Below are 13,981 nucleotides of genomic sequence, written 5' to 3'. Positions count from 1 at the left end.
GTATCAGAATCCCATTATTCACAATGAGTTCTATTAGGGGCTGAAAATCTGCATTGCAAAATAACCATTTGCTACTGTATAATATAGATTTTGGTTACATTACCACAACTGTCACAGAAAATGTTTAGAAGCATACAATGCACATCATGGGTCCAATGAAAGCGCTAAAGGAAACAACTTTATGCATCTGATGAAGTGAGCTGTAGCTCACGAAAGCTTATGCTCAAATAAATTGGTTAGTCTCTAAGGTGCCACAAGTACTCCTTTTCTTTTTGCGAATACAGACTAACACGGCTGTTACTCTGAAACTTTATCTTTGGTATCAAGGAAAGGAACCTTACAAATCTATGAAAATTAAAGTAAATCCTGCCTGATAACGCCCTACATCACTGACTAAACTAGGCAAATTCACAACACAGAGACAAAGAGGCATTTTTTGTTCCTGCTAGTGGACCACTGTCTCTACTTGAATAACAAATAAGTGTAAACGCTACCAGGGTATTTAAGTCATGCAATAGATTCCACCTGCCTACACTGGAAAGCTATAAATAGAGACATTCCCTCATTCCATCTAAATACAGGAACAGGAAACTTTTTCCACAGTGGAAAAGTTGTAAATTTGACTTAAAACAGTCTGTCCCTTGTAAACAGGGCATGTTGACTTTATGTATCCTTGTATGGGAAGTCAAGTTATTGTACAAAAACAAAAAAAGAATTTTTCTCATCTAGTTAAAAAAAAAAAAAGATCTAACTTGGAATGGTCTTGCTGAAGACAAAGCAAGTCAGGAGTTATCTTTATCAGATATGAAAATCACGAGCATGCTTAGATTTAACTGCTCTTGCTGGAGAGCATCATAACTGCTCCAGGCCCCATTCGCCTCTCACATACACTAGTGTAAGTCAGGAGTAACTCTTCCAAGCATGGCTCAGAGCTTGGGGAAGTAAGAGAAGGATCAGGCCCTAAATGGTCAGCTCACTGTCTACTGACTAATACTGAACCACAACCCATTCTAATGCTGAAGCACAGGGCAAGAGAAAGCCACAATCCATCCCTCCACACTTGCTAAACACAAGACTCCTCTGAGCAGGTCCCTGTGAGTCAGAACACTGTGTGCGCATACCAAGTAAAACAGCGTGAAGTAATGGAGACAAGACAGAGGTGACAAAGGCTACATTCTACACTGTGACAGGACACCAAGACACACAGTGCCAGCTCCTACCTGGAACATGGAAATGTTTAGGGGCCTGAACGTAAGTTGGAGTTAGAGGGCGGCTGTCTGGCCGATAAGGGACAGGGGAGTTCCGACCGCTGGACGGCTCATTGCCTCCAATGAGAAGAAGGGAGAAAACAAAATGAGAAAAGGGAGAGTGATAAAGAAGCAAGCATAATAAAAACCCAACCAAAAGACGGTAAACTCAAAAATTCCAGGGAGGAAGAGAGGTTTAAAGCAGAACTAAAAACAAACAATATTCAACAGACTTGACTAGCACTGGGTGACTTTGCTTTTCAATATTCCTGCAGAGACAGAGATTCACATTCATACTGGAGTTGAGTTTTAAGCAGCTCAGATTCATTCTGACGGCATGCATGTAGGAGCTGTGTATTGGCAGCCTGGTGGTTAGATGGGCAGGGCGGGAGAGAGGAATGGAAGGTTATTTAGCAATGGTTCAGTACAGAGGTTGACAGTTTTGGTTATAAATCACAGGCATGTGGTATAGTAGTTGATATGCAAACCCAAAATGAAACTGGTTTCCAAGCATGTAGAAGCAGATGTTGGCAGCTGGAATACAATTCCCTAAATTGAAGGATCACAGACATTAGAAAAGGAAAATAGATGTTAGGTCACCTAGGCCATCTCAGAACATTGTTCTCCACAAATCTATTAGCTTAGCTGCACAGGAATTAAAATTCTTAAACTTAGGTCTTCATTATACGACTGTTCTGACTGGAACATTCCTTCCCCTCCCAGCAGATCCACCATATTAACCCAGGAGCCCTGAAAGTTGCTGAAATGAGCCAGAGACCTCTCTGCAGTGCTTATCTCCCACCCCAGACATCAAGATTTGAGAGCAAGTTTTCCATCCACATGGCTGCACAGACACTAACCAAAACTAAGGAAACCTTGGCCCTGATTCTCCACTCTCCTGCACCTTGTGCCATCATTTACACCTGTGTAAAGTGGACGAGAAGTGCTCGCCAATCAAAATAGAACACATGTGCACTTACTTTACACAGATGTAGTGACTCCAAAGGAGAACCAAGCCCCTTCTGTTTTTTAAATGTGTAGAAGGGGACCAATGCCAGCTGGAACTGAGTGACACAGTGAAAAGAGAAAGAGAGAAGGAAAAGTGGGCTTTAAATTTTGACAACCAGTGGAATTGCAGTTTCCAAAAGAAGTCACATTTTCCAGTCCAGTGTCCTTGTGAACTTTAACCTGTATTTCTAAGCAATGGCAAGGCACCCAGAGCTGTTGGCTAAGCACCTTTCTTATACTTTATAAATCCAATAATCAGATAAAAGTATTTTTGTTCCTACGGGTGGCCAGTAAGCTAAAAATGCGGCAGAAGGGCAAGGCAATTCACCGTACATGCTACCTTGACTGAGGCATGCGATTAAAACAACAAATTTTCCAAGAGGCCCCTCCACTTGTGCTTAAGGAAGTCACTTGCACCCTTGTGACTTGTCTATGCACATGAGGAATTGATGCACAAACACTATATTTGGGCATGATTTGCATGCACAAAATTTGTCCATACAAATGCATGTGCAAACTAGTATATGTACCACTTTGATTGTTTGGCCCTGTCTTGTTACACAGTCCCCAAATGTCCTGTGCCATCAGATGTTCCATGTGCTGTGATTCTTTTATTTTAGGTTCACTGTTTCTGAGTCCTGTTCAACCAATGGCTAATTTGGAAAACTACGTATCAGCTAGGAGTAGCAGAATGCACGATTATTTAAAGTGACATGGGTTATCTGTATCAGAGGGGTAGCCGTGTTAGTCTGTATCCACAAAAACAACGAGGAGGCTTTAATCTTTAATCTGTTAGTCTTTAAAGTGCCACCAGCCTCCTTGTTGGTTTTATGGTTATCTGTGTGTGGCAATTCAAGGATGTAATATTGTGTTCTGAAGTCAGGCTCTATAGAATATATCATTTTGGTTATGTTGACTTCGGATAGAGACTTGTTTCTATTAGAACATTATAAACTCCTTTTTATTAAGATAGTGCTTTGTAGACGGCCACCCCCACTGTAAATCTCAACACATAGCTAATTTGACATATTTTAAACTTGTATGCAGACACGTCATTCCCTCTTCCTGCTCCCACTGGTTGGGAGCAGTCATGCATTTAGCAGGAAAAACGTTTAATGAGAAAGGGTAATCAGAAGAGACTTCTTGAACTACACAGTCTTGCAGCAAGCAAATTATGGGTTTTCTGTGAGTGAAGCTTGCAATCCACACCTTGCTGTCAAGAGGTACATTTTACCTGCTGAATGTTGGTGACAACATGGCATGAAGGTGGGTCATGGCTGACGTTCATCACCATTTTGACAGATGGGAAGATGGATGTAGAGAGAAGTGTTGGGGGTAGATATATGTCTGGGGTAAGGCTGAGGGTGGCTTTGCAAGAATGTGAATGTGTTAGGGCCTCCATAAATAATTAGCTGCTCTGTACATATCCTGAAGAAGCCCTTCTACACTCCTTTTTATATTGACTACAAATTAGTGAGCACAATCACATTGACTAAACTGTGCTGGATAATCCCACATCTAGGAACCCAGATGATATCACTAATAAGTTATATAACAGACCCCATTGACAGGGTACCCTGAATTGAACCAGGTCTCCCTGCACTTATTGCTTCACAGATGTTTCCATTCTGTTTTATTCCCGGAGGTTCCTCTGTAATGTCTTCCCAGTGACACCTGTCATTCGTGATGAATGATGCTTCGGTGGATAGACGTTAAATCCTAACCACTATTGCAGAGAATGGTGCACTTCACAGCACTTCTGTACCAGAGCCTTGTAGTGCTGTGTAAAAACTTCAGATACAGTTACAGCAGCAGCCCCAATTTGAGAAAGTGGAGTCCTGTGTTACAATAGATCATTTGCTCTCAAGAACCTGGTCCCTAAAAATTTGCTGAGAAGAGTTACACAGAATTATAGCTTGATCTGCTGAGAGGCTTAGACCATGACGGCTCTTAAGAAAAAAGGGTTTATGAACACTAATATTTTAGCAAGAAGAGCACCGATAGGTACAATATGTACATTATATTGGCTCTGCATCATATATATATGATATATATGATATGATACAGAGTGAAAAGAACAAAGAATTTCTGGGCAAATAAAACTGTATTCTGACCCTCTCAGATCCCACTGTAGGCCAGGAGGCCTACGTTAGCCTACCATCCGCCAGAGCTAGGATGCTAGACTATTCACTGCTCTGCCTGGGGGTTAAGCTTTTAGACAGTTTGGTGCCCCACCCTCCTTGAGGGCCTGGGTCCCTGAACTATCCACTGCTCTGCCCTGCCTGAGGGCTAGAGCACTACAGACTGTTTAAGATTCAGCCCCATTAGAATGGTCAGGACGCTAACACCTGGTCTCCTAATTCCCCCAATAATAGGCAGCAATTTGGTGATGTAGTGAGGCAGTCTGGCCAACCTTCGACCCAGAGGGGGAGGGATGACCGCAACACCACTACATTAAGTCTATTGCCATTTAACATCTCGCTAGACAGAGCAATGGAAAATTTGTTATTTCAGCATCTGAGTTGAGGAAAAACATGCAGGTTTTGAGATGGTGACAAAAAAAGCACACCCACCCAGCATGCATGACGATAATCACATGGGTGAGACATGACATACCTATGTAGAATGAAGTTGCAAGGAAGACAGGGGAGGAAGATAGGGGGGAAAAAGGTAAACACACAGCCCGGGAAAAAATAAGGAAGAAATGAGAACATAATGGATTAACAGAAATGGAAGGTGGTTCTTATCAGCTCTGAGACCCAAGCCATGATGGTGACCTCAATCTGCGGGTCTACTAGAGAACAGCTTTGCCAGAGATGCAGGACATCATCTGAACAGTAATGACCAGAAGGTGGGTCATTCTTTCAGCAGAATTAAATTACTTTTCTCCTGACTCCAAACATATCAGAAGCTCCTTGCTGAGGAGAATTTCTTTGAACTGGATAAATGAAATCAGCCGTGAAATTCAACTAAAAAGGAGAACATGTTTATAATGGAATGGAAAAACCTGGCAGTAGCCAGTGAAATCTATAGTGCACTTCATTTTCAAAACGTCTAGGGCAGGGGTCTTCAACCCCAACAGGTAACACAGATCATGCGACCAAATGGGAGGAGGGTGCTCGTATGGAAAGTCACTGCACTAGGGAATGCTGCTCCAGGAAGCAAATGTTCCTTATCATGATACTTCCAGAGTAACATACATAATGGACCTCACAAAGAGAATTCTGGCGTGTGAGTTGTCCCTCTGGTCTGTCTTTGGAATATAAGCAAAAAGTGCACATATGAGTGTGCATGTATGTGTAAAAGTGGACTCACTCCCCTGCTCCTTCATCTACCCAGATAATCCATGGCTGGTGTGCAGCCATTAGGTGTATGCTTGTGCTTTGTGATTCCTTCCATGTCTGCAAAGGAACATGTCTCATATTGCCTCAAACATGAGCCTGTGTTGTGGCACTTTGTAAACTTCCAAAGCATTGCAGCAGTTCTAGTTATGCAGCCACAAAGCACGCTGGAGCCCTTCAGGGAATGGCTACACTGAAGAAAAAGGTGTGTTCTTAACTCAGGTTAGCTTACTCAGGTTAGAATAGCAGTGAAGACACAGCAACTCAGCTTCTAACTCAAGTTAGCAGCTTAAATTCAAGCCCATTAGGGAGCCTGGGCTGGAACTCAAGCCTCTTCACTGATAGTTTAACCCAAGTTAGCTAACCTTAGCTAAGAACACATCTTTCTTTTGGCAGTGTAGCCATACCCTCAGTCTGCCAGCACTGAAGGAAACAAACCCCTAGGAATATGAACTCTAACAGGCCGGAGATGAGGAGAAAATCGGAAGTGGTTTTAATTTATATAGATCATTCGGATGCAGCAGTTGGGGAAGTGGAATTCAGAGACCTTTCCCTTCTCTTAACTCTTTCCATTTGTTCCTTTTCACTACCTTATCCTCCTCCTAAGCTCAGGTACCTTATGCTTCAGGGATCAGCTGATAACCATTTAGAGTCAGGAAAAACTTTTGTATAATATTGCATGATTCTGGTCCTTTCTGACATGCCCAGCATTGGCCCCACCCATAGAGGCACCACTGACTGAATGGCAATCTGTATATGCCTTTCTCATGCAGATTCCTTATCCTCCTGCTGCCCTCTGTCTTGCTTACCACTGCTACTTTCTTTGCTTGCAAGGCTGGCTTGCAGCCAGCAGTCTAGGAATCCCAGGCCTGGCTCATAGGTCAGTGCATTCTGGGATGCCTAAGACCAAAGAAGCCCCACTTCAGACAGCTCCAGATCTTTATGGTGACTGCCACACGACTTCCATGCAGAAATAGGGCCAAGCTCACAGAACCAGGCAGAGGCTAAAATACACAGACACATCCAGATCCTTGTCAAATTATCACTGAGTCTCTGCACCTCTGAATAACCACTGCACTAACATGCCAGGACAACTCCTGCCAGCTTGCAGCCCTCCTCAGGCTGTGGTGAGCCACCATCCACCCGTCTGTAAGGATTTCTGGCCTCTACTTCCTATGTGGAGCAGAAAGCCAGGAAATTGAGCCAAACCACGTCTTTCTTCCAGGGCAGGGCTGTTAGAGCATTCAATTTCTGCTGCAGCCTGCAAGCACTGGAGTCAGTATCACACAGGCAGGCACTGGGGTGAGTGAGATCGAGAGGGGTGTGTGTGTGTGTGCGGATGTGGGGATGCGGCCCCATGTGGTAACACGGGCCTAAAGTCACCATTCCAGTGCCAGGCACATTTTGCGAGGGCAGGTGACCTCTCATGCAATGATGCCTCTAAACTCAGAGGCCCAGTTCACCCATGAGCCTGCTGCGGCTCTGCAATGCTCTTGAAGACCTCTGAAAAATCCTAGGCAGAGGGGGCAAAATTCTGGCCCCATTCCAGTCAACAGGAGCTTTCCATTGACTTTAATGGGGTCAAGGTTTTGCCTATGGACGTGTGCTTGTATATGCTCCATAGCTAAAGCAGCAACCCTCTTTCCCCAGTGTAGACACAGTTACATTGACATAAAAGAAAAGGAGGACTTGTGGCACCTTAGAGACTAACCAATTTATTTGAGCATAAGCTTTATTTGAGCATAAGCTTTCGTGAGCTACAGCTCACTTCACTCCACTACTGTGGACAGTATGCATCCGATGAAGTGAGCTGTAGCTCACGAAAGCTTATGCTCAAATAAATTGGTTAGTCTCTAAGGTGCCACAAGTACTCCTTTTCTTTTTGCGAATACAGACTAACACGGCTGTTACTCTGAAACCTGTCATTATGCAAGGCACTGCATTTAGCCGTATGGAGTGGAAATCTATCAACTGCATGAAAGGCAGTTTCCACGGTATGCATCCGATGAAGTGAGCTGTAGCTGACGAAAGCTCATGCTCAAATAAATTGGTTAGTCTCTAAGGTGCCACAAGTACTCCTTTTCTTATTGACATAAAAGTCCTTATACCAGTATAGTTTATTCTGGTTTGGCAAAACAAAATATGTTGTACCTGTATAAAGTGCCTTAGGGTATGTCTACACTGGAAACTTCAAAGCGCTGCGCGGGAACGCTCCCACAGCAGTGCTTTGAAGTGTGAGTGTAGTCGCACACAAGCGCTGGGAGAAAGCTCTCCCAGCACTCCTGGTAATCCACCTCCACGAGGGGATTAGCTCCGAGGGCTGGGAGAGCCTGTCTACACTAGCACTTTAAAGCGCTCAGACTTGCTGCATGCAGGGGGGTGATTTTTCACACCCCTGAGCCAGCAAGTTAGAGAGCTATAAAATGTAAGTGTAGACAAGCCCTTATACTCATACAACTGTGTCAACACTAGGGCTTTTACTGGTATAACTAGGTCACGCCTTAACAACAGTTAAGCTTTAAATTTAGACCAGGCCTAAGTGAGTTTATGTTGGTTTAATGCACACACCAGCAGTGCTAACAAACAGGAAGGTGTACGTTAAAGAAGAGAAAATGTACACCTTCTTCTGACTCATCAGCATTTAAATTACATCAATTTATATTCCCTTACACAATCAAGAGAAAGTGGGTGTGGTAATATCTTTTATTGAACCAACTTCTGCTGTTGAGAGAGACATGCTTTCAAGCTTCCAGGACCTGCGGAAGAGCTCTGTGTAAGCTCTTTCACCAATAGAAGTCACTCCAATAAAAGACATTACCTCGCCCACCTTATCTCAGTAATATCCTGGGACCACTGTGGTTATGACAACAGCCCTTACAGATTGGTAGATAGGACACAGAGTCTGACCAAGTGTATGGGAATTCACTTTACATCTCACCTTTGAATTTGGCCAAGTGTATCCATCATTTCAAAGTATCCACAGACAGGATTGCAAAGCCCATTTGAGGGGGACGGAGGGTTTTTTTGTCCCTGCATTATATATGAATGTGGAGCATAGTGGTCATATGCAGCTATTCTCCACCATCTACCCTGAAAAGGAGACACCTAGGATAGACAAGACACCTTATGTGGCTACATATTCATGAAGTTCTCACTAGATCCTACAAAGCCAATGCCAGCTCCCTTGTGCTCTGCTACACTGATCCGGAAGAAATGTACTTGGACACAGAGGAATGGCAGAGGGAAGGCAGAGTACAGAATGTAGTATGGATACCCAGCTCTATCCCATCACTAGCTAACAAAAAGCTCAGATATAAATATGGAACAGTGGGCAGCATGTACCATATGATGCATTCTAATCAACACATTTTGAATGTCAAAGAAATGAAAAGGAAAAAAAACCATACCATGCAAACTATATAATCTCTCCATATAACACTATGTACACACATGTAAAATCGTACAGTACATGAGCATATAGAGAGATAGCACATGTGCTCCCAGATTCTAGTTAATGAAGAAATGTCTGTCATCATGAGCCTTTTACAGCCTCAGCCAATGAGCGCTGTGAGTTAGGGATTAAAAGGGATAATTTGAATCGTTCATTTAACCCCTATTCTGAATCCTTGCTTGTCTGATGCTTGGATTTCATTATTTTAGCACTATACGTGCCCAATTACATGCCCAACCAATTGGAATACAGCTTGCAAAGGTACAGCATTATGTCTTTGTTAGCCTCTTAGGTAAAATGACCTGCCTGCACAGATTACTGTAGGTTAATCATGTGCAGTACAATATACCAGGCCTACTTCTCTCTTCACTTATACTGCCTTTGCAGCAATGTAACTCCATTGACTTCAGTGGATTTACACTTGTGGGACAGGAAAATCAGGCCCATTGCAAAGTAGAATTCGGTACCTTGACCTTTGTAAATTATTTAGATTCTGGGAAAAAGGGTACAAAATTCTGAGGTTGGGTTCAATCCTTGGGGAAACTCCGAGCTTTCTGTAGGTGCTGAGTGCCCTCACCTCCCAGTGGAGTTAAGGCTTGTTGTCCAACTGAAAACAGGGAAACATTTTTCTTTTCGATTAGTCACAGTGAAGATTTCCCCCTCTTTGATAAAAAAATAAATAGAAATTGAAACAAAGTGCCACATCTCTGGCTGACGTAAATCAATACAACTCCCTTGCTGATCTATGCTGATTTATACCAGCTAAGACTCTAGCCCAATGAATCTTACTTAAGCCAAAGTTTTGTATACAAAATCTCCTGGTACAATGGTGGAATCTTCTAATTTTTGCTACACATTTATCTTATAGGAAACATGCCCTTTTCCTAGTGTCCCATTTGGATTGACAGATTTAACCCCCAAGAGTCTTATTTTTCAGATGACTGAAAACAATTGGGAAGGAATATGAAGAGAGTTTTCCTGTGTTATCTGTTGAAAAAGCTATTCTCTTAACAGTAATGGAAAAGGGACAGAAGTGCCTTTGGAAGGAGGGTGAGCATTAATCTAGATTTACAGCAAAAGAATGTTGAAATTGCAAAGTTTATGGATCAACTGCATGCTGAAATGAGCAGTGCATCGATTTTTAAGGGTCCCCATCTTTTAAGTACGAAGTGAGATTTCTAACTGGGACGCAATTAAAAGAATTGGAAGGAATGGGTTGGAAGTGCATGTTAATAAAAAAAAAAATCTACAAAAATGAAAGGATCAAAATCAGTAACATTGACCTGAGTGTTTGAGGGAAATAGAAGGTTGAGCTTTATTAGCATTACTTGAAAGACCCCGGCAACAATCTGTTTAAAACTCTTTTACTGGTAACACCAATGCTGTCTGCATTGGTCAACAGAACAGGAATATAAAATATGCTCAGCTCATGCTACTGCCTCTTCCCTGAGCTCTCACAGCAAATGTAAATTGTGACCTCCTCACCCAACCGATACTCTCCATTTCACCAGCATGTTGGGGAAATGAGAGCATCAACTGGCCTCTGCTCCAGTAAAAATGAAAATAAAATACAACTTTCACAGAAGGCAAGAAGCAGAAATAGAGGTTAACTATCTGGAATGAGCTCACTGAAGGGGCAGAAAGCAAAGATGACAAATCCCCCCTTCCCCACACAAAAAATCAACAGAAAAGAGTTTGAACAATTTTAGACAAAAAAATAATAATGAGATTTTAACAACATTTGGTCAGACAGCAATCAGTGCTGTCATAATTAACAGTGATGCGTTTCCTTGTTGCCGTTGATCTTTACATGACGTAAAAGCTTTTTATTCAATATTCTCAACTTGACCTCATCCAGGCAATATTAGCGGGAAGTTTTTAAACTTAAATATTTATATTTTAAGGATCCAGAATTAATAAGAATTAAATTGGACATGAGAGGTCCTATGTGGATTACAGACTGCTATGGAAATAAGCAAAATTCAGTACATCTCTTTTCTAAGTGGTGGATGATAATGCTTTCCTGTATATTTATTACACGCAATATACATCTGACTCTTTAACTAGGGCCCTTAGAAATGACATATTTCCTCAGAGAGAAGATGCTATGTCAGTCTAACACAGTTGTAGATGTAATGACACATTTGGAGGCATGCTGAGAGCTACGCAGCCAATGGCCACCTTATGGAGATGCATCTTATTAGCTTTGTCCAAATGCTAATAAATCTCCATTCTGTAGGGCACTAACTGGAAAGGCCTGGCTCCTTACCTTTGACATGGGGAATGAAGTGGTGTCGGAATGGGGAGTTAGGGCGGGAGTCATTGTGGGTGGAGCTGAGACTGCTAGTGCACAGGTATGACAACCGTTGCACACCAGTAGACAGCAGCTCTGCAGCAGCAAGGAATCGTGGGGCAAGACCAAATGAAAACAAAGAAAAAACAAAAAATAAGAGGCAGGGAAAGAGGCTTCAAAGGAAACACCACTGAACAATTAGGAGTCTGAAAAGTAGGAAGACAAAAGGTTAAAGTAATACCAGGGTTCAAAAATATTATGCAAAGTTGTAGGAAGTATTTGAAAACAGGTTCAGATTTATATTGTACATCCCATTTAGTATAACATTCTCTGGCATAAAGAGCTACTGATTTACCAGAAATCAGCCTGCTATCCTCTGCAAACATCACAAACTCTAAATCCAAATTAATTTAGAAAGCAGCTGCTTTGATAAGTGCCTAACCAAATAACAGCAGTCCAGAGGCATGCAAGAGGTTTCCTATTGTTTTAAGAAATTCCAAAGAGCAGCTGAGGCGGGTGGTGAGGGCGAAAGGCTGCAAACTTTTGCAAAACGTTTAAAGCACGAATTGCTTAAAGAAATGATGTGCTAGCAGTGTCAACAAAAAGGAACCACTCCAAAGTGGTTCACTTCTTTCTCAAGGGTTGCCCTGGAGCCAGACAAAGCAAGAAGTTATGTAAGAGAACTCAGCTTAATCATGCAAGAAGTATCTATGTTCTTGCCAACAATAAGGTGATCAGATAGGTACTGCTTTAACTGATCAACTCCAGTAATGCTGGGAGAGAATTACAGAGCATTACAAATGATTAGCTCAAAGCATGTTGGAAAGATAAAAAATAAGAATGCTAAAGGCAAATGGTATTATGTGTAGAACAGAAACAAATGAGTAATACAAATTTCTTGAGAAATGAGCCAAAGATGTGATATTTAAGTAGCTATGATCTGAAACAAAAGCCCCCAAAATACTCTGTGCCCCACAAACTTAAGCAGATTTCAGATCTGCATCCAAACTTTGTGGCTTGAGCTCATCTCTACACTGAAGGAAAGCTGGAGAACATATAAACAGAGAGATTGTTCCAAAGAAAAGTACTTTACACAAACACATGGCCTTTTTTTTTTTACTGAAATAGTGAAACTCAGTGTCACAGTAAACTTTGGAATAAAGCCCAGATTTGTCCAAATCAATGACAAACAAAATGTGAAAAACCTTAAGAGATCTGATAGCACTAAACAGAAGTTTGCAGCTTTTTCATACTTTGTCAGCCGCCTTTGGTTTTAACTACAATGCACATCTTAAAACATCATCATCATGTTATCAGTATCTTGTAACGTACAATATTGACTTTGTCCCACATCATGAAATTAGGTCCTTAAAATGAAGTATTTTTTGATATAGGTAACTAGCAGTTTTCAGCCCGCCACCACTAGAAGACAATTAAGTCACTCAAACTCCACACTGATCATTCTTTCATAGATCCCTACTTTTAAAAATACAGATCCTACTGCATATGGCCTTTTGGTATCCCAACCATTCTGGTGCTGGGTAATCAGTGATGGGAATATGGCTGTATGAGTGTATTGCTTAATTTAAAACTTCATTACAAAGATTTTATTTCATCAATATAATGTGAAAACTCAACATATCTGGAGGAGTAGATTAAAAAATAACCTTTAGAACCATATTTCATCAAAATGAGTGCCTAACATGTATTTATAAAAATGCAAACATATGCATATATTTCATACATACAATGAATAATTGTGAATGTACTGGGGACTTGAAGCAGTGTGTATGTTTGTCTATTTTTTACATGCAACTGTATTACTTCTGAGTGAATAAGTTAGATCCATATTATTTAAATGTAGCCCTTGGCAACATACTAGGCTTTTAATTAAGAAATTCTACTTGGCAAATATGAGCCGAAATTTTCAGAAGTGACTAGTGATTTTGGGTGTCTGAATTTTTGGGTGCCCCCTTGAGACACCTTAAATGGGCCTCATTTTTAGAGGGCGCATGCTCAGCACTTTCTGAAAATCAGGAGTCTCTAAGGTGTTAGGTACCCAAAATCACTAGTCACTTTAGAAAGTTAGGCCATGATTTTTATTTCCAAGATGTATTGTTTTCCTTCAGACACCAGGCAGCCTCCCTGAATTTCATGCAGCAAAAAATGGTTTACGCTCAAATACATAAAAATATTCCTAATTCGACTTTGTTATAAAACAGGTGAGTAATTTACAATACATTCATACACTAATTGGTCTTGTATTTGTCAAAAAATGAGACGAATAAATAGGAATGAGAGTTTTAAAATTTGCCACTAGCTTTTCAACGCTAAACAATTAATAGTTTCTTCTCTATTTCATTAAGTGACATAATAAGAAATACAATGCTTCAAGTTGTAAATTGCTGATGCAGTTGCTCTTACCAGGTCTGTGGAAATGCTGAGGGGAGCGTGACATTGTGGGAGTGTAGCTGTGTCGACTATACACTGGAGAACTAATAGAGCCCTGACTGGTTGACCTGTGAATCATCCGATCCCGAACATCCTGATAACCCTGAAGAATAAGAAGCATTAAAAGAATTAATAATAATAATAATAAAAATGTTTAAGTGCACTCCAGACAATTTGCCAACTATACTTG

At 41.4% G+C, this 13,981-nt stretch overlaps 1 protein-coding gene across 8 annotated transcripts in view; it reads right to left on the bottom strand.

Moving 5' to 3' along the window:
• The window catches only part of ABLIM1 (actin binding LIM protein 1), a 321,669-nt gene that overhangs the window by 29,985 nt on the left and 277,703 nt on the right, over positions 1 to 13,981 (bottom strand). For 6 of the 8 annotated variants that reach the window (XM_084634868.1, XM_084634873.1, XM_084634874.1 and 3 more), the window contains exons 12-13: positions 13,765 to 13,894; positions 1,221 to 1,325 (exon numbers count right to left, since the gene is read on the bottom strand). In XM_084634868.1, coding sequence (XP_084490994.1) covers positions 1,221 to 1,325; positions 13,765 to 13,894 — 235 coding nt within the window. The remainder of the gene's footprint in view (positions 1 to 1,220; positions 1,326 to 13,764; positions 13,895 to 13,981) is intronic. The other 2 variants (XM_084634869.1, XM_084634870.1) reach the window with 1 other exon arrangement.

The sequence above is a fragment of the Lepidochelys olivacea genome, assembly GCF_965140295.1.
Source record: "Lepidochelys olivacea isolate rLepOli2 genome assembly, chromosome: 7".
Lineage (NCBI taxonomy): Eukaryota > Metazoa > Chordata > Testudines > Cheloniidae > Lepidochelys > Lepidochelys olivacea.
The sequence above is the reverse complement of the archived record's forward strand: the minus strand, read 5'-3'. Positions and strand labels throughout refer to the sequence as shown.